Source organism: Apis cerana, linkage group LG2 (genome assembly GCF_029169275.1).
Source record: "Apis cerana isolate GH-2021 linkage group LG2, AcerK_1.0, whole genome shotgun sequence".
NCBI classification, from domain to species: domain Eukaryota; kingdom Metazoa; phylum Arthropoda; class Insecta; order Hymenoptera; family Apidae; genus Apis; species Apis cerana.
Genome location: NC_083853.1, coordinates 13915345 through 13941623, shown reverse-complemented (window position 1 = coordinate 13941623; position 26279 = coordinate 13915345). Strand labels below are relative to the sequence as shown.

Sequence of the window (26279 nt, the reverse complement as noted above, 5' to 3'; positions counted from 1 at the left end):
GTTCGCACGCTCTCTTGTGCAACGCTCCTCTTATCCACTCCCCCCTCGCTCACCGCCAGCGATAAAAAAGAAACGCGCGCTGATCCCTCCCGATTTTTTCATTCAACGCTCGGCCGCCTTCCCTTCGGATTCTCGCCCGATCGCCCGTCTCTTCGCGTCATCGATTTGCGAATTCGCTTGATCATTTGGGTTAAACCGGGCGGGATCGATTGGACGAGCTATCCGATCGCGCGCGCATTATTTTTATGTAGGGAAGGAGAGAAGGATAAGAAGAATAAACAAGACATGCTTCGAATTATATGAACACGCCTATTCCACACGCGGAAGAGATTATACAGCGAGAAATGAGATTTTTAAGAGAAATAGTGCTAAATTGCGCATGAATTTTATTCCAACGCGTGCGAATAAATAAGTTAAACGCATGTAAAGTGAGCAAAATTAAAAGATACGTTGAATAGATGTTTAATAATATGTTTGTTACATCGTTACGTAACTCGCGTATTTATGATTATTTTAATTTTTCAAGACGAGTTCCCGCTTACGCGTATTGAGAAGGTAGAGCAGAGTGACATAACGCGTTCCCGATTACGCGGCAAGGCCGTGTAATACTTCGCGTTACGAGACTTCGATGCGAGTATGCACGTGATTCGCGGCGCTGATATCGACGAAACCGTTCGTTTCAGTCGGGGGGAGGGAAGGAGGGGGAAAATTGGAGGGTTTCTTCCCGAGAGGATCTTGCCCGAAACAAAATTTTGGCACGAGAAGACGAAACGATGGCGACGGCAGAAACGAAGCTACTCACCTTACGGAGAATTAAGGCGACTTCCCGATTAAGAGACCGCACACGTAATACGGAAACCAGTTGCATCCAGCGCGCACGAAGGATGCATCGATGCACGCGTATTCGCTAATGGATCGACCTTGCCGATTTTAATATATGTGAACACGATGGACGCATTTATTAGCGAGGAATCAATTAAAGTGTTTCTCGTATGACGTATGACGCAACCTGTTCGACGATGTCACGCTTATTTTCGCACGAATTAACGCAGGAAGATCTTTTTCTCAAGTTTTGCGAAACAGAAGAAGACGATATTATTTGGTTTCGCGTCGTAAAGAAATATTTCTTTTCGAAAAAAGCCCTACTCTCTGTACTTTCAAAAATTCGACGAGATCGAATCGTCGTCGAGGAATCACGCGAAAGATAATTTTCTTTTTTCTTTAAACTGAAATCTCGGCCGAGAGAGATCGATCTAAGACGCATTTTGTCGCGAGAGAAAGTTGCATCGCGGTTATCTCCTCCTTTGACTCGGTTCGGCCCGATCTCGAGTCGAGATTATCTCGACTCCCGAGTCGAGAGAAGAGAATCGAAGGTATTTAGGTCGACGTTCGGCCTCGTGACTCTATCTGTGTGTACTCTGTTGACAAACTTCTAGAGACGGAAACTGTCTTTCTATCGGGAAAGGAAGCTTCTATCGAAAGGAAGGATGTGCAATATGGATATTGCATATTCCGAGTAATTTTTCTTATTGCTTTTCTTACAGATGCACGTAGGAGATAGGTTTCATTATTCGGAGTGGGTGATGTTTGGGAAACGAGGACGAATACTTTTTTTTTTGTTTTTTTTTTTTCGGCCCCGCTACGACAAATGCTCGGTTTGCAAAGAACGAAACCAGGTTATTATTGCGGACGAGTGTATTGCAATTCGTAAGGTACAAATAGTACAAAGGGTATAAGAGTACAAACATTGCGTAGGAACTAGAGTATGCGGACATAGAAAAAGTACAGTTTAGAGACGTGACATAGAAGGGTATATTCGTCGTTTACCCCGTTCACCCTTGCTCGAATTGCGCACATCGTGACTTATCTTCGTTTTGTTTCTTTTTTTCTTCTTTTTTTTTCTTTTTTTTTCTTTTTTTTTTTTTCGTTTCGTGTTTCGCCTCGATTTCGGTTAAAACTCGTGCCGAGATCGCCGTTTGATCGCGATGTTAAAACGAGGGTTGCGAGCGGGAAATGGAAAACAGCTACTTTTCAATCGTTCGATTAATGGCAAGAAGAAGAAGAAGTGAGAAAAGAGAAGTTATAGTGTTAGAAGAGGAAGAAAAACGCGGTGGAATGATGAATCTCGACACGAGCCCCGATCAATAAACGTAACGTGTCGCGCGTAAATCCTATATCTGATAATACAATAAATATTATAATAGAACAACGCAATAATAAATATATTTATATTTGTATATATATGTGTATATATTATATATAATATAGGAAGAAACATGTCGACACAACTAGCTCTAAACATCGAGAGGATCCATTTTCTTTTTTTTTTTTTTTTCTTTTTTCCCTTTTTTCCCTTCACACTTATCCTTCTTACGGTTTCCCTTTCCTCCTTGACCCCGCCTATGTACAACCTCCGCCTCACACAGTAGAATTTACAAAAGAATCAACCGGTTCAACTATGCAAACTTTGAATTTCCATTGATAATATCGTCGCGAACGTGATCGTTACGTCGACGAAGAAAAATAAAAAGCGCCTATCGCGAGAAACACGCGTTTAACTAGAAACAAAAAAATGTCGCTACCGAACCTTTTGCGCCATCGACGCTCTTCCGTTTCCCTTTTTCCTTTCTCTCTCTCTCTCTCTCTCTCTCTCTCTCTCTTTCTCTCTCTCTCTCTCTCTCTCTCTTTCTCTCTCTCGACCATTCTTGGCCGAGTTGTTCCCAAGAGGACACGTATTCGCCGCACGCAACACGCAGAGAAAAACAATCGTACGTACATTCGCATACCCGTACACTCGCAGAACAATAGTATCGCACACCGCGCCGATCGATTAGATGCGATTCGATTCGATTTCACGCTCTCCACGGATCGTTTAGATCCTCGTTCGATGTCTTCCACATGCTTAAACGACAGTTTGCCGAACGGATTCGATTGATCGAACGCGCTCGGCTTGTTACACACTCTCGAGAGAATATTACGGTGTCGATCGCCCGATCTCTTTGATCTCCCTTCGTATCCTTTTTTTCTCTTTACTCTTTCTCTTCTTCTCTCGTTCTTCCTCTTTAATCGTATTCCGAGTTTGGACAGCACGCTCGACGGATTAAGGCTTAATGATATGATATCGCCATTGTACTCTGTTCCTTCTTCTTCGAACGTTTATCTTTCTAGATTTTCGTTTCTTTTTTTCTTTACTCTTTTAATCAGTTTATCATCTCCTCGATTATATTTGGAATCTCTACAGGACGACGCTATTGCGTTATTTCCATTCCCGTTTGTTCCGACGAACCTAAATCTATTCATCTTTGGTTCTTTTTTTTTTTTCCTTTTAAGAAAAAGGAAAGATTGGAAACAACGCACGAAGCGTCGACTCGGTTCTATCCTTTAAAATCTCCCCCTCCTCTTTTTCTCATCGTCGACTACGATCGATATTTCGAATTCAGATTCGTGACCAACGTGCAACGTCTGGCGAGCGCGAAACCTTCGAAAACCTTCTTGTAATTTCTATGTAAACTCGAGTGGATTTGTGGAGTATAGGGTAGCCGTTAGGCGGTTGCACGCTCGACCGTGCAGTGGAGGCTTCCTTTTCCTCGAAACGCGAACGATCGATCGATCGAGCGAGACGTTGCCACGTGAAATCGCGAGAAACAGACGTTGCACGTTTGCAACACGGTTATCGTATTGGATTTTCGCGAGAATTATTTCTTCCAATCCACTTTTTATCCTCGCCAAGTATTCAATTGAGAGATTTTAACGACGTCGAGAGAACGTCTACGTAATAACGATATAAAAATTTATTCGAGCCGACGAATAAGTATTGGACTTTACGCTATTCTGGTTCAATCCGTTTCTCTCGATTCCTCTTTTTTTTTTCCTTTTCTTTTCTTTTCAATCTCTCTTTTCTGAAATTATTTACTTTTGGACAACGAGAGACATTATTATTACCATTATTATTATTATTATTATTACTATTATTATTATTATTATTATTATTATTATTATTATTTCTTTTTTACTCGTTAAGTTGTACAACTTTGTACTACGTGGAAGACGGATGAGTCCGTGAGAGTATATCCGAGTAAACTAATCGAAGGACAGATCGATCAGGGGTTTCTTTCTCTCTCTCTCTCTCTCTCTTTCTCTCTCTCTCTCTCTCTCTTTGTTAAATTAACACGGATTCTTCGGTCGACTTGCGCATCAGAAACGGAATCGTTCTTCTATCATCATCATCATCATCATCATCATCATCCTTAAGGTTAACCATCGTCGTTAAGGTTGCTTAAGGATTTCAGTCTTACAAACTTTTACGATCAACGAAAGAAAGAAAGAAAGGAAGAAAGAAAGAAAGAGAGAAAAGGAAAGACATCCCTTTCTCTTCACACTCTTTCTTTGTACACGCATACTTTTTCACTCTCTCTCGCTCTCTGTTTCTCTCTTTCTCTCTTTCTCTCTTTCTCTTTCTCTTTCTCCCTCTCACTCGCTATTTTCGATCAGATATAGAAAATCGTCTTAACGCTTACGTATCGAACAAAAATTTTTATTGTTCCCGAGAATATCGAAGGAACAACCGTTGCTTCGACGATTCGAACTACTCGGCTAATCGTCTACGTTATCTAAATCCCGGTAAAAATTGTGCGTCGTTAATCGTGCCACCTTCCTCTCCCCTACTCTAACTTCTTATTTGTTCCTCTTAAAAGATTTCTTCGAAGAGTTTCCACCTCGTTGCGGCGAAAAAACGGTGTGGTGTGTATGCGTGTGCGTGTTTGTGTGTGTGTGTGTGTGTGTATGTACATCGCGCATTGGGATCTTTTCTTCTCTTCATAGACGCGAGGACGATTCGATATAAAACCTTATACAATTATTATCTAAACGATAATATAAATAAACGCAACTTCTCGACGATCCAAAAAGAAATAATAATAATAAACAAACTGCCATTCCTTCTCAAACTCGAGGCTCGTCCATCGCTCGTGCATCGCTCGTCGCACAAATCGATATCTATAGAACAACGCCTGGTGAACGATATACTCGATATATATATATATATTCGCAGTTTGAGGAGCTCTGAGAGCCTCGAGCAACGAAGAAGAGAGGCGAAAGAAGAGAATCTCGCATCTCCCTCTCTCTCTCTCTCTGTTACATAAAGTAAATCGGATCGTTTTCCGCGATGGCGTCCAGCCTGGCCGGCAGGGTTTTCGGTCGTTGAGGAGCCGCTGTCTTGCACACGACCTCACGGGACCCCTTACGTCACATGTAGGTAGGTTTCACCTTGTACGCTCTTTTCCAGACCTCGCACAAGCAGACGGTGCTGTGGAACCTGTAGAATATCGCCAACGGCATCGAGACGTGGGTGATGATCGTCCACGCCCAGAGCCCGTAGAAGTGCAGCTGGACCGGATGCGACTCGGCCCTCGACTTCTCCAGGGTGTTGATGGCCCACATGGCCAGATTCGTGACAAGGAGGAACGTGACGATCTCCCTTCCCGGCTTCCTTCTGATCTGCTTCGCGGTTGCCACGGATCGCCTCGACGCGTCCAGAATGAAGATGGTCTGGAAGGTTGTCTGCACGACGCTCGCGAGGGCCGTCACCAGCACCAGCACCGTGTGCTTGGCAAGGGTGAATTGGGCGCCGATTATCGTGAACGTCGAGTAGATGAACATCCCCGTCTGGGCAGCGACCAACAGAATGTTGTCCAATTCCAAGTTCCTGTTCCCGTCGTAGCGCAGCTTCCTCATCTGGAACATCCCTATCAGCGTTGCCATCGTCGACATCCCGTACAGGGTCAATTCGCACACGTTCACCTCGGTCACGGCGAAGCTGACCAATTCTGGACGCGATATCAGGACGAAGAACAGGATCAGGGAGATGATCGTCAGCACCAGGATCAAGATGCCGACGAACAGGCCCTTGTGGGCGCGGGCGCAGTCCACGCTGTAATGGTGGGGCGATTTCCTGAAAAAGGAGGGGGGAAGCGAAGTTAAGATGCTTGGAAGAAAAGTTTCTTTTCTCCTTTTTCTCTTGTGAATAAATAATTCGACGAACCTGTAAGCGTGCGCGTGATGGCGGGACCCGGGCGGAGTCTTGGGCTGGGAGAAGGCAGCCTTGGATATGTTCTTCCACATCACGTAGAGGATCGCGGCGCAGATCAAGCTGTACTCGATCGTGCAAGGGAAGAGGAACGGGCTGGCGTCCTGGACTAACGATCCCATTATGTTCGTTCTTCGACACTCGAACATGTGATGGGGCCCTTTAAGCCCCCTTGGAAGCCTCAGGTGTTGTTCCCCGTGGTGGTAGTGGTTGTGCACCGCGAGATTGCTCTTCGCGCCTTCGATGATGATAACAATTTCAATTTCGAGACTTTGCACTCCTTTTTCGTTTCTTTTCTTTTCTTCTCTTTAATAATATACTCGATAATCTCTCTTACCTAATCTGTGGGAGATCCTTAACGAGTTGTTCTCCGGGTTGTAGAACGTCAAAATCTCGTGTTTCGTTTCCTGTACAAGGACGCTCAACCAGACCGACAGATTCGTCCCGATCATGTGCATCAGTCCAAAGCGCGCCACCACCCGATGACGATAAACTTTCATTTGCTGTTGACGAGAGACGAAAGGAGAGAGCGAAATTGAGACGAATCGAAAAGGGAGAAACGGGGCCAAAGGAATCGCGACGATCGATCGTCCTCTCGAGAGGTATTAATAATAATACGAATCGAGAGGTCGAGGAGGATGTCAAACGGGCAGGTAGGTAACGATGGAAATTCTCGATCGAGGATCCTCTCGACGAGAGGAAAGTTTTAATCAAAAGCGGTCGAGTGGAGCTAGAGATATTCATCTGTCGCGGGGCAAAGAGCAAAGCTGGCAAGGGTAGGTCCGTCGTCGGACGACTCGTGTTCCAGTATTAGTTTCAGGGTTGTTCACCCTTCCGTTTCATTAACCTTTCTAGCCTTTCTGCCTCTCTCGTTTTGCATCGACGCTCTCTTTCATTACGTGCCACGTTTCAGATCTCCGCATCATCGATGCCGCTACGCTATTTTTAGCCCCTTCACCTACAGACCGATCTCGACTTCTCGCGGCTTTCGCTTAATCGTCCCTCATTTCTTTTTCCCCCCCGCGAAAAACGACGAATCGAATCGTCGCGATTCCCTTCTCGAGAAATTGAATCTGTATCGTTCGCCCGTTCGAGAGCGTGGCAGAACACGAGTATTATCGCGTCACGATCCCTATTTTCCGAAATTTTTACCGCATCTACGGTGGAAAGAAGTCCGGAAATATTCACGATCCTTAAAAATCCTTAAAAAATATTAACGTATCTATGGTGTATCTAGCTTGTTCTTAACTGTATCTCGACTAGAAAATTACAATTTATAAATTAAACTATCGTTACAAATCGCGATCAGTCTGATATTATACGAGAAATAACAAAGTCTTTATATTGCATCGATAGAATTTTCTTCTATGTCAATGTACGTACGACAAATATGATAAAAAAGAAAAAGAGTTCCCTTTCGAATTGACCGCGAGACTTTTTTTTCCACCGTCGATGAACGAATCGTAATCGTACGACGAACGAAAGAAACAAACACGCGGTGGATATTCCTCCTCTGCCATTTCCTCGTTACGGGCGTTATAACGGATCATTGGAACGAACCTCGTTGTTGAGAAATATAAAATACATCTGTATGAAGATGAACGCCATCCTGGTGGCCGGCGTGAGGGCGAGCATGATGTTGTGGCACTTGGTGTTCTGCTCGAGCTCGAAGTACTGGCCGAACTCGAGGCCCGAGTAGATCATGGAACCGATCCCGAACGCAACGGCGCCCATCCTCAGATAAAAGCTGCCGTAGTGTTGGGCCGGTCTGACGGTAGTCACGTGGGGGCACGTGGTGTCCGCGGCGTCGCTGTCGCCACCGGCGCCGCTCGACGAGCGCGACGAGTCCAGGTCGCACACGTCCTTTCGTTTCTCTTCTCGTATGCAAATTTATGATAATCGGTTAAGATTAATGGGATTTTAATTCGCCGAGCTTCCCGTCCTTGGAACGCGATGCTTCCAAACGTTCTATTCTCGTTCGCGAGCGTTTTTCTCTTCTTTTCTTTTTTTCTTTTTTTCTTTTTCAACGATAGGTGGAAAAGTTTGAGCAGAGAAGAATAGAATAGAGCTGGAACGAGGATTCTCGTAGATTGGAATATGATAGACGGTTGGATTAGCGTGACCTATATTTCATTTACGGGTTATCGATCGACGGTCTATCGATACGGACAGTAAGATTAAACTTTTACTCTTTCAAAATTATTCATTTGCTTGTCAACACCGGATTAAAATATTCGTTTCGTCGAAATTATAGAATAATCTTTCCGTTCGTAATTTCTTTTAAATACCTTCAGTTTCTAAAACAATAAAACCGTTTCGCCGTCTTTAAATGACACTAAGAATTACAAAAAAGAAAATTATATTTCACACAGAGCAAGCAAGCGTGGAGGAAATTTCGGGAAATCGTGTCTATCGTGCAAAGAAAATAAAAATGAAGATAATAAAAATTGGTCGCGACTTACTTGACTTCGGTTTGCCATCGCGGAGCAACGTGGCGTACATGTAGACGAGGAAGATCATGCTGCCGAAGTAGAGGTAAAGGTAGAACCCTTCGTAGAACGACGGCGGTATGTAGGTGGATATTACTTCGGCCATGGGAAAGGCGATTCCCATTACGACCAACAGCTTCCCGTAGAGAGCGCTAAAAGTCGACGCAAGGGCGTCGCTGTGCAACAAACGGAAACAATCGTTGTGTCAACTGTTGAACGAGAGAGATGGACAGAGAGAGAAAGAGCGGTGGCCGCCATTTTTCACGGCCATTTTTCACCTTCTCGTCCCTCTCCACCGTGGGAAATCGAAGACTGATATTTCCTGTCCATTCCTACCTGTTTTCGCGTACGTCTTCCGCGACGTTCATTCTCCCTTCTTCCCTCCTCTTTTTTTCGAAACAGCGCAGCGTTTGAAATCGGAATGAAAAAAAAAGGAACGTCGAGGCCCCCGGAACGAAGCGTCAGTGGAGATACCATTGGCCGCAAATACATCCACCCCCGTAAGAATTGGCTCAATTACGGGTAATCGTGTGCTCGACCGTGCATGTGCGTGTGCGTTTGATTCATAAAGTACCGGTAATTGCGGTACAGACATTGGTCAGGATAACCCGGAGGATCACGTGAAATTTCCGTGGCGGCCTGCATATATTCTCCCCCTTCGCGTTAATTCGCTTCGAATGGGAATAATAATCGGTCAAGATGAAATCTTTCAGCCGATCGTGGTGCACGCGCGCTAATGGTGCTCGCATTCAACCGTGAATATCATGACCCGATTCGATCTCTCTCGCGCGCGCGTTCAACTTTTCCGTCCAACCACGTCGCGTCATCGACGATCCTCGTAGCTTCTCCTCGCGGCTTCATCCGATCCGACTCGACTCGACTCGATGGAGAGAGAGAGAGAGAGAGAGAATACTCACCATCCGAGCTTCTTCCACTTGCGGTCCTCGGAGACGTCGAGGAAGGTAGGCGCCGGATAGCAGACCGCCGAGATCGGTTGCGAGGAGCATGGTAGAGCCAAGGCGAACTGGGGTGGCCGGTGAGCGCGGGAGGGTGAGCTGCTGCTGTGTCTAGACAGCGTTTCCGGTGAAACGATTACCGCGGACGGTGAAGCCGGTGACGGCAGCGCAACCGGCAATCCTGGCCAGCTGAACAGACCATGTTTCCTCATTATTCCTATCCTGTCCTTGCCCGATCGATCGATCGATCGGTATTGGGTATTGGGCGGCTCAATTACGAGGATAATTACAAGCTCTGGTTAGCCCGCCATCGTCGATAAAACGATTTTTCTAATTTCCCCGTCATTCCATCCCTCGAGGGTGCTCGAACTTCTCGATCGCGAGTCAACTCCGACAACAGGAGTCTTAAATTCGTCTCTCGAACGATTCGTCATTCCTCTCTCGTTTTCAGTTTACCTACCGACACATCCGTCCATTTTCTACCTACGATTTTCATTTGCCCCAACCGAATTTGCCCGAGTCGAGAGCAATTTATCCCGAGAGACGAACGTCCGCCTCTTAGAGCTTATCGCTTTCGAGCGGATTGTAATTCGTTTAAGCGAGTTTCCCGAGCGGCAGCAGCAGCAGCAGCAGCAGGTCGTCGTCTGAAAGGCGCGCGCGCGCGCGCGCTGGCCCCGAACTTCGCCGCGCTGCGAAACTGGCTCGTCGTTACTCGCCGCCGCCAATCGGAACTCGTTGAACCGCGCCGACAAATGGGCAAGAAAAGTTTTCAGGGAGGGGGGAAACGTGTCACGCCGCCAGTTTTGCGCGACAATTTCTCACTCGAGGCTACATTGTGAGACCACGCGACACGGGAGACGAGGGAGAGAGAGTATCGTTACTCGAGGCTCAAAGACCCCCGCGGACACGGGGAACGAGTAATTAAGCGCGTTGCCGGGGAAAAATATTTTCCGACCCGTTTTCGCCCCGCTCTTAATGAAATCGAGGATCCGACTTCGCGTTGCGCCACTCCAGTTTCTCTAGCTTTATTTTATTTTTATTTTTTTCCTTTTCCCTTCTCTCCTTTCCACCGCTTTTCCTCCTTTTTCGCGCCGCGAGCTCCAGTAATTAAAGGGGGCGTGACTTTTCGCGTTCGCTCGATCGCACACCCCTCCCGGCTCGAGATTTTTCATTTTTCTTTCACGATTCGTTAAAATGAAGAAAAAAGAGGAGAAAAAATGGGGCGGGAGGAGAGGGAAGCCAGAAGAAGAATTAAACGCTATGCCGTATATTTAAAGAAGTCCGTTCTTCCTGGACTTGGTTCGAGTCTAAGGATAAAGAGTTTGGCTTGAAATATGGGAGGGTTCGGTCAACCACCGATTAAAGAAATTTCGTTCGTTCGCAACCGGACACGGTTGACGGTTAAAAGTTTCGAGGAATCGAAAGGGGAACTCGCAAATGGCTCTCGCGCGTCTAATTTAAGGTCAACCCGGTGCGGTAACGTTTGACACACGGTGTCGCATTGACACTGGCTGCAGGAAGAGAGAGAGAGAGAGAGAGATCCATAGAGCGTGTGTGGACGCGGCGATTAACGCGACGACGACTTTCGAACAGTGGCCGTTTATCTAATGAATAATCCCCTCCACCCGTAACACGGCCGAGCCCGTTTCTCACACACGTGCCTCGAGATTCGGCCGAGCTCCCGACGAGCTCCCTTCCCCCTCCTCCTCCTTCCTTCCTCCTTCCTCTCTCTCCCTTCGGTTACCATGGAATTCGCGCCGACTTATCCGCGGCGTGGTCGAACCGAGGCGTGGAACGTAAATTATTTTCTCCGTCGCGGCATCGTCGCAACGATATTTGCTCCGTCCTCCCGTATCGCGGGGCGAAATTTCAATTTAAACCAGCGAGCTTGATTTACCGCCGAGCCTCGCCAGAAAGAATTTCTCGAGACGCCAGGAAAGGAGGCGCGGAAGGAGGAGGCGCAATCGAGATCGGAATATTTCGTTTGGGGAAATGATACGTATTCGCGTTGCACAAAGATTCGGCTTGGCGGCCGATGATCGATAGAATTGGGGTAATTCGATTATCTGTACGAACGGTCGTGGAACGGGTCAAATTCTCTATTCTCGTATTCAAATTGCATTTCCGATTATACCCGATTTCCCCGATTCGGATCGATTTCGATTTGTTCGCAGACGTATCCGATCGCATCGAACGCGCGATGGAAGGATAAATTCGCGTGGAAGGGTTTCGTTTAAATATACCGGTTGTTCCGCGCGTTTAAGAAGGTAAACGAGGTTGCACGCAAAGCGACCTACCCCTACGAGGCCGACAGTAGGTAGCGAGAGCGGATTTCGTCCCTTTCGTTTTGGAGGGCTCCCGCGCATCGTGGAAGAGAGGGGAAAGAGAAGAAGGAAGGGAGACGGACGATGGCTCGTCTCTCTTGGCTTCGAGCTTTTTGAAATAATCACGTAGTGTTGAAGAAGCGCGAGAGGGTGCTGGCGGGCGAGAGGGGAGCAAGAGGGCACGAGGGGTTGATTCAGTGGCTGAGTACCTTTCCCTCATTGTGGCACGAGTGTATCCGTGGCTCAAGGACTCGGGGACTGGCTCACCCTTGTTTCGGTGGCCGTCGTCGCTCCGCCACCCCTTTGGGATATCCCTCAGGAATCTACTCCGCGTCTTCCTTCGTTAGTTGGCCCATCCGTTCGCTCGTTCGTTCCCTTCACGCGCTCCGACTCGTGCCGCCGACGCTTCCTTTCAATCGTTTCCCCGCCAAACTTCCGCCACGTAAATGCTGGCCGAACCGTTTCTCATCCCCCTTCCCCCGTTTTTTCGCCACGAGTTTTCTCGAGCAAAAATGAAACGCTCGTTCCCTCGATCAACGCCAGATTATATTTCTCGCGTCCCTGAACTGAGAAAACAAAAAAGAAAAAAAAAAAGGGAGAAAACGAACTGATTCGATACGCCAGGAAGGAATTATTCGTTTCCTTTTCTCTCGACGAGTTTCCCTATTTTGTCCATCGTCGCATTTCAACCATCCCAAGCCGCACAACAAGTTCCAAGTGGAAAACATTTCGGCGCGGTCTCGACGATCGATCGAAATCCACCCCCTCCCCCCAGAAAAGCACGCGAAACGCACGAGGACGTGCCATCGGAAATCGTAGACGAAGTCGCGCGTCGGTGTGCGTGCGCGATTTCAGGATTCCGGACGAGTCGTCTGAAGCGAGAAACGCAGAGAGAGAGAGAGAGAGAGAGAGAGGAAACGGATCGATTCGTAGCCTCGAGGGGGTGGTGGTATCGTGGTACCTGAGGGAGGTCTCCTTGATGAGCATATTCGCGACCTTGGGTGGCGGTTTCCTCGGAATGTTGGCTGGTGAACTCGTGGCTCGGCACCGGATCACGCACAGTCACGGCCCTCCGGCTCGTGTCACGCCACTCTCGGACCCCGCATCACAAACTGAAGCCCTCAACTTGGTCGCGCGAGTCAACCACGACTCTCTCTCTTCTCGTCGTCTCCCTCTTTTTCTCTCCCCATCCCACTCGTGTCCATCGTCTCTGGATACGTTTGATAGCGAGCTCGTTACTCGAATCAGACTCGCAGTGGCGTAACCCTCGCCACGGAAGGAGCGCACGATTTTATATAACGCTAGTGCACGCACGACAAAGTTTCGGGAAGGGAAGGGAAGGGAAAGAAATGGAGGAAAAATCTCGGATTCTCTTTCCCCCCTTCGTGACAATTTCGATTGACCGTGTCAAGAGGCTCCTCGGACTCCTCCCAACTTCCGCCAATAATAATCCTCGCGGAAAGAAACGGAAAGGGGAAAGAGAGGCTCCTCCTCCTTCTCTTCCTCCTTCTCCTCCCCCTCCCTCCGCGCTTCAAAGGACTCGGGCGCGTTGAGTGCGCGTGTACCCTGATCAAATCTGCATGTAAATCGACGGAATAGGCCAGTCTTCCTGCTCTCGTTCGGCTCGAAGGAGAGGACGGTTCACCGGGGGTTCCGGTGAAACGGGAAAGGAGGGAGAGAGAGAGAGAGGAACACGCGGATGGAAACGAAGGTCGTCCGTTGGTCATAACGAAGTGACAGGTCAATATTAACTCGGGCGCCGCTCGTGCGTTCACGAATTCACGTTCGATATCCGGCGGAAGTAATCGAGTTCGGCGCGAGATGGAGGTCGGCCACCCGGCCGGATCACGCGGATCGATGCGTGAATTGCCGCCCGAGCCGGTAATTAATCGAAACGAGTGTAAATGATTGATCGACGCGAAATCGTGGGAAGCGGAAATCGATGTATATAATTTGCGATCGTTTAACCCTCGGTTCGCGGCGTCGAGGTACGCCTTTGAGGTCTGGGGTCTTCTTGCGCGACTCCGACGGAATTAAATCCGGCGAGCGGAGAAGCGGCAATTTCGCGGATTGGGGTCAGTGTTTCGCTGCGATCAAAAGCTCGCTCGGTTTCGTTTCGAAGTCGACCACCGCTCGTCGAACGACTTGGCCGCCGAACGACCGAGCACGCCACGGCAGCACAGTCGTCCCAGCACAGCGGCCGATCATCGCCAACTCGTTCTCTCGCGTTGGGAACGTGTAGTTCGTAATTGCGCTTCCGGCCGGCCGCCCGCCTCGAGTAGAAATTGATGGGGCAAAATGGAGACGCTCGCGACGCGATTTTTCACGATCAAGTTCAATCGGTGGACGCATGTATGTACAACAGCCGCCCGTCGCCCGCTTCCCCATTCGATGCACGAGGGATGCGCGCGTTAATCGTGGACAGTGACTAATGTTCCGTGGAACGGTGGTGCTCGTTCCGACCAAGGGACGAGGAGAAACGTGGCCGTTTAGGGGGAACGGTAATTCGCTACCGTCGCGTTACGTTGCGAACGTTACTGCAAAGCGAGAAATAATGGGCCGAGCGTAAAATTTTCGAAAGTTTCTTCGCACGGATTCGAATCCGACTTGGCCAGCGAATGATAAAAAATCGTCGATTCGACGAATCGAATTTGATCGTCTCTTCGATTCCTTCGAGAGAATCGTCGTTTTCTTACGAGTTCTCTCCGCAATTATAATAATTATCATCCGGAGATCCGAGCAGCGATGAGAAATATTTTCTTCCTCCGTTCTTTCGTCCCTCCACCCACGAATCGTTTACTCCACCGACCATTTTTTTCTCCCTTTCTCCTTTCTAGATTCTTATGAAATCCGTAGGAACCGCTCCGTGCGAGACGCGGAATCACGTTAATGACAGAGAATACGGCGGAAAGCCCCAGGAGAATGGAAGACATTTAAGAGCAGAGATCGACGTTAATCGTCGCTCGGTCATTCCTCACGGATCTTTCGAGTGAAGATGTTTTCACAGCGCGTTTTAACGATGTTCCTCTTTCGTCTGAATGCTGCGCAAGGCACAACAAGTACGTACGTTCTTTTCGTTTCGCACAAGTACCAACGTCGTTTGTGCAACGAAAAGAAAGAAAAAGAAGAAAAAAGAAATAAATTTAACAATGTTTCGTTTCAAACTTCTCTCTCTCTCTCTCTCTCTCTCTCTTACCGAGTGTACGCGTATCACGCAACGTTAACTTAAACGCGTCGAATAAAGCGAATATCGATGTTCAATTAGGAGGAAAAAAGTGACCTTAAAATGACCTTTATACCCCTGCCCCCTCGAAAATGTTACTTTCAGTCGAGGAAACACCTGCTTACGAGCCGTGTACTAATATTTACCAGAACCGCTCGCTCTTCTTTACCTTTTTTTTTTTTATTTTTTGGGTTACGAAACCGAACACCCTCCAATTCGCAACCGCGAACGACACCCTCGAGCACTGAGGGGGGGAGAGTTTTGTGGACAAGTCGGGATCGCGCCTAACGAGTGAAAAGAGGGATTTCGCTTCGAAAGGATCGAAAAAAGGAGAGAGAAAGAGAGAGAGAGAGAGAAAAAGAAAAAACACGGAATCGCAATTAAAACGGAAGTTGAAGGTTTCATCCACGGGTGAAATTATATATCGCGGGTGGAGAGGGAGGGGGAAAGAGAGAGAGAGAGAGAGAAAAATGTTTCATACTCACTCTTGGGGGGCGAGCGTGGAGAGTTGGGGCGGGGGTGGTTTCTCCGCTTCCGTGTTAATTATTGGGCCCTCGGGTGTTCGCAACGCGGCCTCCATCGCCGCGGCTTCCTCCTCCTCGCGCAACTCCTCCGAGGCTTCCTCCGGGATCGTGGTAATGTCCTCTATAGGCGGCAGCTCGTTCCCATTCTCCTCTCCCAAATGGTTCTCCATCATCGGGTCCGAGTTGTCCCCTGGACGGGCCACCTCCTCGATGTCCGAGTCGATGCCCTGTCCGTGTCAATCGTTGTATCGTTATTTTCGTCCCTCCTCCTTCCCCTTCCCCTCCCCTCTTCCTCTCTCGATCGAGACGTAACTATGAAAGGTAGCCCCTTTTGTGCACAACGACATAGCGGCGAGAGTCGGGCGCATAAAGTTTCGTCTCCGCCTTTCCTCGATCGTCCAAGCTAAAGAGTTTCCCCGATCGAGGAGGATCGCGAGGAGTGGGGAATCAGCGGATGGAAAAAAAGAGCGGGCGCATTATCGATGTAAATTTTTCCTCCTCCCTCCCAAATATCCTCCTCCTAGGATTATCTATCGAGCGAGGATACGTATCGATGTACCTGAGCAAAATCCATGTAGAAGGAATCCCTGGAGTCGGAGCTGCCCCGCCGGAGCCGGAGGCTGAGATCCGGTGAGCTCTCTCCCATCTTTCTTATTTCCTTTCTCGCCTCTTCCTGCCTCCCTTCCTCCGTTCCTCCCCTAGCCTCGGCGCCTTCTCTCCACCCCTGTGCTACCACCAACCCCCTTTGTCTTTTACGAGCTTCTTGCTCCACGGACGGGGAATTCTAAAGAGGGTGGCCCTGCACACACAATCCACCGAGTTTGCAGCCTGAAAGAATCGTCCTTGAATGACGGATCGTCGTCTCGTTCCATCATCTTTCGCCCTTCCCGCGCTTTTTCTCTATCCCTCTCTCGCTCTCCTCTATTCTCCCTCTCGTCGCTCTCGCGTCGGTCGGTCGGTCGGTCGGTTGCTTGGCGCGGGGCGAGCACGCGAGAGAACGAGAGTTTGTTCGTCGTTGGCGCGAAACAAAAAATGCAGAGAGAAGAAGGGCCGGCGTGAGTGGTCGTACGTGAGTCCGTGAATACAGAGCCGGGATCTCTGAATATCAAACGTCCGCGCGAATTAAAATTTCACCCCGTCATCCCGTGCTACTTTCGCCCGCGCGATTCGGGGACAACGAAACGTTGCTCGCGAATCAAAAGAGAATCGTCCCCTGTTGTTCGAGCAGAGAGAGAGAGAGACACTTGGAATTTTCGCGTGCTCCTTCGAATCGAATCCGAACTCCCTCTCGATCGATTCTCGTGGAAGGGTGGGCTTCGAGATCTCGATCGTCGCACCGTCGATACAGAGGAGGGCGTCGGTGGTGGTGGGATAGGCGTGATTACCGGCCGCCCCGATAACTGGATTCAGTTACGTCGAAACTAATTACGAAAGCTAGGAAATTCAATGGGGGCCTCCTCCGTTTGTCTTCGACTTAATTGCCTTAGCCGCGACTCCGACTGGCTGACTTTAATTAAAACTAGAAGTCGGTCTCGCGGTAACGTCGTCGTTCGAACGGCCAGTGGAAAAATCTCCTTCTCGCCAGCCACCTTTCTTCCTCCCCTTCCCTCTTCGCCCCCTCTAATTAAGTTCCACTCGATCGAGAGACCAGCCTCGAAAAAATAGGGCGACTCGTGCGTACATATATTTCTAAAGCTTCACTTCGAGAGGGACGTAAAGGGAGAGCGGTTTTGGATTGACGTCGTAGTGACTGGAGATATTGGCCAGAGGAACTCTGGAGAGTACTCTCTGTTGCGATTAGCCACGTGTACTCGTTGTGCAACGGGAATATGCTCGTTTATTAGCACACGCGTTCGCGGGGCGGTAATAAGAGTGGGAGTTTTCGATTCGTTGACGATATCTGTGGAAGCGGATTGAAGTCTGCCGCGAAAAGGGAAGTAGTTTGCAAGTGAAATGCGAAAGGGGGAGGATCGAAAGACAGGGTTGAGCGGGTTCTCGTACCTTGAGGGAACATTTGTATTTCCGTGCGCGATCGAGTCGCGGGCCAGTGAGACGCCACTTCGCCGGGATCTCGTGTGCCTGAACGTCAATGAACATTCTTCCTGTTCAGGATCGGGCTTGGAACGCCATGCCTCGTAGGACCCTCTCGTATCTTGGAACGTTTTATGGCCACAGCGCGTGGCGTCCAATATTTCTCCATCAAACGGCTCCCCATACGCGTCACGGCATTGCTACGTGCCATGGGAGAAGATAACGGTGGGGTAAGACGATGCTGCACGCAGTAGCTTTCTGCAATATTGGGGGAGCTCGGAAAATAGCTAGGAAATTCGTGCTGCCGATCGTTTTTATCTTTCTCTTTCTCTCTTTCTTTCCCTCTTCCTTAATTTCTCTCTCTTCTTGCGAATCGCGCGGGAAAATCCGTTTTTTCCGAGATCACTCTTTCGTTCTCTTAGTTGGAGCGCGGAACGATGAACGAGTTGCGTCGGGGTGGAAAAATTTGGGAAAAGATCGGGCGAGATAAATCGTACGTGATCCGCGGCAACGATTTTCCGTCACTTGTATCGCGTGCCGGGAAAGGCAGGTATTTCCATCCGCGTTCATGCTCGACGGCAGTTCATTCGCTTTTTGCGTCGATAGCCCGTCGTTTCGTTGCTTTATCTAACGCGTGCCACGAAAACGGGGGATGCACGCAACCGATTCGCCACTTTCAGCCTGCCTTTCCGCGCTACCGAACACGGAAAACTGCTGCTCTCCAAACGATAGCAACGGGAAATAAATTTAATTAGGTCGTGCGTGCCGATCGAATCTATCTAACGCGAAAACGCAACTATTCTGGCGTATTTAACCGATTCGATTATTCCAACAACTTTTCGAATCCCCATCCTGTTTATATTTCCCTTATTATCCCCGTGTTTCGTAACTCGTTTATTTGGAAAAGAGAAGAATCGCATCACGTCTCTCGTTGAAATAAAAACAGAAGAGAGAGAGAGAGAGATAGAAAGAAAGAGAGTGTGTGTACACACGAGAGAAAATCCACTTACGGGCTCTGTGTCTGACACGATCGGACGTTCTCCACGTTCGTTCATCCCCCCGTGTCGCGGTCCGTTTCGTTTTCACTTTCATCCACCGGCTTGCACTGCCTCCTCCTACCCTCCCGCGCGGACATCCGATCGGCGTCAACGGACCCGTCAGCTAGCCTCCGCTATCCGGAACCTCCGCGGTTCCATGGCCGGCCGCGAGAACTATTTCGAACCGCACGAACCACCCACACCACTGTCACCAAACCAAATAGCGATCGAAAGGGAAATGGAAGAAAACCGGCGTGACACGCGATTCACCACGCGTCCGCTTTTCGTCGCGCGTGCTGGAACCGTGGCAATCGTTGTTCCCCTTCTAACTTCAATATCTGTATTTGTGATCTGTATTCGAAGGGAGGAGAGTGACCGGCCTAGGGAAAACAACAAAACGGTTGGAACTTGTTGATGCGACCTTGCGATCGAAAGTGTTTTCGAAGCGCGGGTTCAGGGGCGAAGCGTACGATCAATCGTTGCGCCGAGACCAGCAACCGAGACGACACTCTTTGGCACCCCCCGAAGGGCGCGCCACGCGAGCCATCGACATCCTGCTGCCAGAGCTGCCGGGCTGCTGCGATGGCCCGGGCGTCGCGATCACAGCGCCTGCGACGCCGCCACCCGTCCCACGCCGCCGACATCCTTCCAGCTACGCTCCCAGTACCGTATCTATTCCGAGGGATTCGCTCGACGATGGGTCGAATTTAACGCGACGTTGACGAATTTTATCTATACTGCTGGATTTCTTCGTGGGTTGCTTTCGATATTCACGTTTAAATAGGGCATCGATATGATCGCGGGTAAAGATTTTATCGTCTCGTTGATAAAGCGATATATTTTTAAGAGGGCGCAATTTTTTGAGATGCGCGTTTTTTATTTGTTAGTTTGTAATTCGAAAAGGTTTAAAACGATTTTTAATGGAAATTTTAAAGGTCGAGAGATCGAATCGAATATGCGCAGGGGCTTGTTCACACTAGTCACATTGGAGAAATAAATATGTATTGGAGCATGCGCTAGAACTCGACAGTGGAAAAACAGTGAACCGAGTGCGCTGTTTCCTGACTCCCGCGTGAAAAAAACGTAATGCGTTTAATGGTGCGAAACAGACTGAATATTCGATAAGTTTTCGTGTAATTTCGTTCGGAGTAAAAATGAAATATTTTCGCATTCGATGATTTAATCTCAAGTTGAACGTAATCAGCTTGTATGAAGGTAGAAATACGAGTGAAGCGCGTGACCTTCACTTGTTGCACCATCGAGTATAACTTCGGAAACGCAATAAATACTAGTATCATTTTATCTATATCTTTTTCCATTTGTTTATTTTTATTTTTTTTTACAGAGTTTATTCGTAGATATACGAATAGTGATGTTAAAATTACATTTGTCATACGAGAAATATCAACGGTGTTTATACTTTTTTGGTAAGATATATAATAAAAATATTAGAAGGATTACATATTTATATTTATACATTTTCTAATATTATTTTTTTTACATAACTTTTATCTCGTAAAAGCCGTAGAATTAAACGATATTTTAGTTTCTTTTCAACTTAGTATGAATTAGAAATATAATTAAAATATACATTGTATGTGTATTTTTTCGCAAATTGGCTTCGATTAAATTCTTATCACAATTTAAAGACACAATTTTCGTGTCTGAATATTACAAAAATAAATTAATTTCCAACGCATTTTGGCCAAGCCAAACCTCCACAAGATATCGATACAATAACGTATACGACAACCTACGGGATTTATAAAATTAAAATTATTTACATTCGAAAAAATATTTTACATTCAGTTGACTTTTATTTACTACTCACAATTAAAATGGCAGCAACTATAACGTAGATTTTAACATTTTTCCAAAATAAGGAGCGTGCCAAATTCCTACTTGTTTTCCTAAATGTAACCGACTAAAAATACGCGAAATAATTATTTATTCGCATTCGCGAAAACTATAATTTTTATAACTTTTAAATTTTAATAACTTACGTTGGCAGTTAAATTTTCAGTCTTGTTTACAAGTAATTCTAACCGTTCTCCCCGCATCGCAACATTATCAATATTTTTGCTCATTATGTCCTTTAATTCATCTAAATCGCCGAGAGCATTAGCTAGTACATCGATTTCTTGATTGGATTCGTTGTAATGTTTCTAAATAAAAAAATATATATATATATATATATATATATATGTGTGTGTGTGTATGTGTGTATGGCAAAATGTATTTTATTATAATTTAAAAATATATAAATGTAATTTAAACGTATTTATTTTTCTTACCATTGTACTGGCTAAAGTTCTGGCAAAATCTGTATTCATTGCATATGGAACTGCAGTTTGCGCATCTTGACCATAAGCAGCTAAAAATCTTCCTTTCATTTCTGCAAGATACAAAAATGCTCTGGATCTTTGGAAATCCTATATAATAAAAGCAATAATCGATGAATTATATCATAAATATTTTTTTAATGGGCATATATGTGTATATATATATATATCTTTGATTACTTACAGCATCTGTGGTACACATATAAATAATGTTATTTTCACAGATATAATGAAATAAATACTGTCCTTGTGAATACGTAAGTTTGTCATTTTGAGGTGGAATTTTTGTCAGAATGTTCTCTGTTACTTCATCAAAGTTTCCAGTACACGAAGCATATTTTGCTAATATTGTTGTTCCTCGAGCCACCACGCTATATAAAATTGGCATGATGAATACTGGAACAAGAAATAAATATTAATCTTAATTTATAATTTCTTTATTTTTAAACATTAATGAATATTAAGTCTTTTACCCACAAAAATTTCACGAAAAAATGATAAAAATTTATTTGTATCAGAATTTTCTTATCTGTTATCATGCTGAGTAATACTGAAAACATTACAGTTTACACAAGATTTTGCTATATCGATTCATACAAAATATGTATAATATATAAAAAAAAAACTATCAAGATTTTCAGAAAATCAAAAATTATGAAATTTTCGAAAAGAAAACAATAAAAAATATCAATCCTATACTTCCAAAATAAGACGTCATAATTTCTAACCTATAAAAAAGTTCTTTCTTTGTAAAAGTTCTTTATAAGTTTTTTATAAACAATGTTTATATATTCAAAGGATGCCATTGGGATTCATTAAAAAAAAATAAAACTTTACAATGACCAACATTTGAAATTGACAAAATCAACAATTGTTTATTTTCGTGACCTACCTCGATCACTTGGATAGCGCGAACAGAAATACGATCGTGCACTTTTTCAATATTAGCCTTGAAGTAACTATTGTTCTCACTTTTAAAGTAGTATTTATGAGCAACAGCAATTGATGAACGAACAATTAACTCATATGAACTGTTCTATGATGCATCAACAACGTCAAAGTCTATCTGTGACACATGACAGTTGATTACTACTAAAAATGTATTGGTTAGCTAGCATGCGCGTTACTTATGGCGGGTATTTTAAAAAACGTCATCGATTTTTTTTTATCTGTTTCTAAATATTATCTGTTTATAAAGATCAGTTTAAATAATTTAATATTATGCTTAAAAATATTTAAGAAAATTAGAAATGTTTTTAAATTTAGAAATTTAACAGTATATTTTAAAAACATCTTTTTCAAAATATGTTTTCTAATTAAATTGTTAAAAAAGCGCTTAAAAAAATGAAAGAAATTTTTTATACACATATTATTTACATTATTCGACATACTTTTAGAAATTTAACTTTTCTCTTATTTATAATTCATAATTCGCATTTTTGTATAAATTTTTATTTCTATGAACAATTACAATAAAAAGATTTATATAAAGAAATTGCTTCAAAACATAGTTATCTCATTATAAATTTGATTAAAATTTTCCTCATATTTTTTATTATTTTTTATCCTTTTTATATCTAGTTTGAATTTCGCTCCAAAATATGGGAGTAGAATGTTCAGAAAACGGTGCGTGATTGGTCCGAGAAGCGCATGTCAATAATAATGTGTTAGTTTTAATTTTCTCAACTGCGCACAGTTCACACGTGGTCGCGTGATGATCAGTACACCGATGTTCTTACTACAATGAGGAAGCAAAGGAGTAAGCGTGGATATATAACGGCATAACGGTGTTTTTGATGCGAGAAAGAGACACAAGTGCGTGCATACTGAAATCTACACGGTTTCAGTACTTTCAGTTCGTCGTCGACTGGTAGAGACTAAACCATCTTCAGGTCTCTCGTGATTGTTATCAACTATTGTCGCTGTTCTACTCTTCCTTCTGTGACTCCTGTAATATTGGCAATGATAATGGGTAAATATATTATTCATAATAAATTATTTTATATAGTCATAATTTATTATACTAATAATTTAATTTTTAGAATCTTCCATAGATATATTGATTTCATTATGCCAAAAATATATCTAGATAAATTCAAATTGTTACATTTTTTTTTAATTTATTGAAATTCAGTTAGCTAAAATTTATGAACGTTTAATTATAGTATATTTATAAGTATATTTATAAACCCAAATTTTTTTCTTTCTCCATTTTTATAATTGTGAACTATTCTCAAAAAGAATGATAAAAGCTATACATGATATAAAGTTTGAGGGAAAAATTTTTTTACATCGTGTTATTTTGTGATCCAAATTTTTTTTATGATTTATTATTCTGTTTTGTTTTTTAATGCAGACTATCTAAGTATATATTCTTATATCTACGATAGATAAGTTTTTATCTTCGTTGTGCATAGCAAATATTTATGAATTTACATGATGTAATTTCTTCCAGAAAGCATTAATATTATATAACATTCAATCTTCGAAAAAATAAAGTCGCCGTTATATATTTCTATATCCAGTTGTGCGTTGGGAAGCAACGCCCTTGGTATTGATTTCAGGGTCCGTTGTCTCCCTGTACGATTTTCATGCCTCGTGCGAAGTACTTCAAAACAGTAAATCGATATAAAATATATTCACAATATATATTTAGATGCCATAACAATTGCTTAAAAGATGATTGATCGAGTTAACGAAGATTTAATCGTTAAATGTGTATCGTTACATGCGTATAAGATATAATATAGATAAGTGAGACTATAAATGTATTTATTTCATTTCACATGATTATCACAAATCAGAAGTAATTCCGATAATTATATATACTTGATATTATATACTTAAATTAACATTCGATGCAAAATATCAATCCTCTAATTTTATTCTCGACGATGAAAAATATTTTTACAATAATTATCAAGACCGATAAGAAAAATAAAAGCATAGCGTGACATTCTTCATTTTTAAAAGACTAAGAGTAAGATTTTTTTTTTCAACATCATGGACAAATTATGCAACACGTCTAACTCTTATGGTCAATCGTGATATTCCGTTACGTTCCGTTCCAATTTTCTCACGCACGAATGGATGTCGCTTGGAATTTGAACAATCTATATTTTATTTATTTCCAGCTGGCCAAGAAGGATACCGGTATTCTATTCGTTCGAATACCGTTAATCGCGTCATGCGCATCGTTGTTCAATTTGTATCGCTTGGAGCCAATTTTTTTAAATCGTATAAGATGCAAATATAGAACGGCGATACACGTGGAAGATTCCATTGAAATAAAGATGCCTCGTTCACGTGAATTAATTGCATCTTGAATTCTTGACTTGCGATTCGATTCCGGGTTCCATATATCGTTTGAAAAATTCTGACAGCAGTTATTATCGATGCCTACTTAATGGATGGGTTTTACATAGGTGCAAAAAAATTTCACGTTCCGTTTGACACAGATTTAAGCAGCGGCGAAAGATACTGCATCAGAAATGAGAATATCCTCGGGGGATATTCGTTTTTCTCCGTAAATAAGTTCTCTGCTTGCGCATTCCCCATACATTCTCTGAAACGTAAAATTGATAAGATATAATATTAACAATACGCAATTAAGATCCTATAAACACGAAGAGAATTAAAGAAAAGTGTAGAAATCCCCTAATTCGATATTGCAAGAATTTCAGATTAAAACAACGAATATCTAGCTTTAAATTCAAATTGTGCCGGCAGTAGTAGGTTTATCAACGTTGATCTATCTGAACGTTGGATCGTGGCCAGGAGCCACAACAACAATTTCACAACGGAACGTTTTGCATGGTCACTTGACCGTAGATAATTAATCGGCGAACGTTTCGTGGAACAGACAGAACGCGGCTCACGTACGTGTCTGCGGCCGTTGTCGGCGCCGGAACCGTGGTCGTCTTCCTTTGGTGGTGGTGGTGGTCCAAAAAGCAAAAGGAGAAGCCACCCTCGCAATGGCGAAAGGTCGGCGAGTTGAGCGACCTGATCGTGTATCCGATCAAATCGCTCGGCTCGGTTCGAATGAACACGATGGAGTGCACGAAACTTGGCCTGAAGTCTGGCTGGCTGAGGGATCGCACGTTGATGGTCATCGACTTGAACGGACACTTCGTCACTGGCAGGCAGAATCCAAAAATGGTGCAGGTAAGAGAAAGGGCAATTCCTTTCGGAGGAAAAGGTATCGAGTTTCTCTCGAAAGGATAGGATTTGCAGAGAAAAGAAAAAGAAGGAAGATTAAGTAGATTTTGAGAATAAATAATTCTTATCGGCACGCGATGAAAACGATAACGATGTAGGTGTAATTATTTTAACCATCGTGCAACTGATATAGCAAATGATATCGGATAACGAGTTACTGTAGATTATAATCTGAGTAGCGCACCGCTCGCGAAGAAGCAGAATCTTTTCATAAAAAAGGAAAAGAAGCTCGAGTGAGAATCGTTGCGAAAGCCAGTGAATGGATTAAAGATGGATCGATGCGCGATAATCACGCACCATATTTTCTATCTCGAACGTATTCTTCACGAATCGTTAAACCTCCTCGTTTACACAATCTTGAACACCATCAATTTGGTTTGAGCTTCCTCTCCTTTCCTGCTCGAACAATCGATTCAGGAAGCACGGAACTTTTATAATCGGGATTAACGAGCTGTTTTATCGTCGTGAAAATTGAAGGAAAAATTAATCATCGAAGGAATTGGATGCGAGTAATTAATTTAAGTATCGCACATCGCCTTTGTTCAGTCTTTTGTTTCTGCTCTGATTCTAACGCCTGATTTTTCAATGTCGAATACATACTTTCATCTTGAAACTTTTGCCATTTCTATTTGGAAAATTTGCAAATCGTTCTCGTTCTTGAATCAAACGAGGGATTAATGGAGTGAAATTTATCATGATTCGAAGGTGATACCTAAAGTTTCCGGAACTATTCTCACGCTCTCAGCACCTGGAATGATATCCTTGTCCATCGATTTGTCTCGAATCCAAGGGAAAGGATTTCGCGTAGCAGTCTGGGGTCAACCTGTATTCACCCGTGATTGCGGCGAGGAGGCTGCCAGATGGTTGTCCCGATTTCTTCTCCAGGAAGATACCGGATTCAGATTGGTGTATTATCCATTGGATTATCCAACGAGAGAGATCAGGAAGAGCAATAAACAATGGTTGCTCACAACCGACGACACTGTAAGTATTTTATCAATCGAATCCGTATTACAATTAATCAAACTGATAAAATTAAGAAAAAAAATC

At 44.5% G+C, this 26279-nt stretch overlaps 3 protein-coding genes across 23 annotated transcripts in view; 1 reads left to right on the top strand and 2 right to left on the bottom strand.

Moving 5' to 3' along the window:
- LOC108002751 (mitochondrial amidoxime-reducing component 1) overlaps positions 1-26279 on the top strand; it is a 61077-nt gene that overhangs the window by 33599 nt on the left and 1199 nt on the right. For 2 of the 11 annotated variants that reach the window (XM_062071524.1, XM_062071518.1), the window contains exons 1-5: positions 19694-19884; positions 20015-20096; positions 22708-22983; positions 24874-25175; positions 25935-26213. In XM_062071524.1, the coding sequence (XP_061927508.1) occupies positions 22974-22983; positions 24874-25175; positions 25935-26213 (591 nt within the window). In that variant the 5' untranslated portion in view covers positions 19694-19884; positions 20015-20096; positions 22708-22973. Of the gene's footprint in view, positions 1-19693; positions 20097-22592; positions 22984-24873; positions 25176-25934; positions 26214-26279 lie in introns of those variants that run through there. The other 9 variants (XM_062071528.1, XM_062071522.1, XM_028669151.2 and 6 more) reach the window with 6 other exon arrangements.
- On the bottom strand, positions 1678-19106 carry LOC108002749 (proton channel OtopLc). Of its 11 annotated transcripts, none has more exons than XM_062071452.1 (10): positions 18643-19106; positions 17603-17890; positions 16161-16429; positions 15563-15828; positions 9492-9719; positions 8548-8750; positions 7646-7962; positions 6423-6588; positions 6041-6323; positions 1678-5950 (listed from the first exon to the last, which is right to left on the bottom strand). In XM_062071452.1, exons 3-10 carry the CDS (start codon positions 16245-16247, stop codon positions 5245-5247), a joined length of 2256 nt encoding a protein of 751 aa, XP_061927436.1. In that variant the 5' UTR covers positions 16248-16429; positions 17603-17890; positions 18643-19106; the 3' UTR covers positions 1678-5244. The 11 variants fall into 11 exon arrangements, with proteins under 11 accessions (XP_061927436.1, XP_061927438.1, XP_061927435.1 ...); XM_062071454.1 differs by having other exon boundaries at positions 7646-7959; XM_062071451.1 differs by having other exon boundaries at positions 16161-16400.
- LOC108002755 (vesicle-associated membrane protein 7) lies at positions 19967-22154 on the bottom strand. Its single transcript, XM_017064593.3, has 6 exons — positions 21904-22154; positions 21196-21407; positions 20964-21101; positions 20673-20834; positions 20501-20593; positions 19967-20422 (listed from the first exon to the last, which is right to left on the bottom strand). The coding sequence occupies exons 2-6, from the start codon at positions 21397-21399 to the stop codon at positions 20354-20356; spliced, it is 666 nt and encodes a 221-aa protein (XP_016920082.1). The 5' UTR covers positions 21400-21407; positions 21904-22154; the 3' UTR covers positions 19967-20353.

Excerpts from the sequence above, each read along its gene's own strand:
- LOC108002749 (XM_062071452.1), bottom strand. The coding sequence starts at position 16,247 with ATGGGAGAGAGCTCACCGGATCTCAGCCTCCGGCTCCGGCGGGGCAGC. Across the intron at positions 8,751-9,491 it reads AAGTGGAAGAAGCTCGGATG|CGACGCCCTTGCGTCGACTT; the intron begins GTGAGTATTCTC and ends TTTGTTGCACAG. Across the intron at positions 5,951-6,040 it reads CATCACGCGCACGCTTACAG|GAAATCGCCCCACCATTACA; the intron begins GTTCGTCGAATT and ends CTCCTTTTTCAG.
- LOC108002755 (XM_017064593.3), bottom strand. The coding sequence starts at position 21,399 with ATGCCAATTTTATATAGCGTGGTGGCTCGAGGAACAACAATATTAGCA. Across the intron at positions 20,835-20,963 it reads GAACTTTAGCCAGTACAATG|AAACATTACAACGAATCCAA; the intron begins GTAAGAAAAATA and ends TTTTTTATTTAG. Across the intron at positions 20,423-20,500 it reads TAGTTGCTGCCATTTTAATT|GTTGTCGTATACGTTATTGT; the intron begins GTGAGTAGTAAA and ends TAAATCCCGTAG.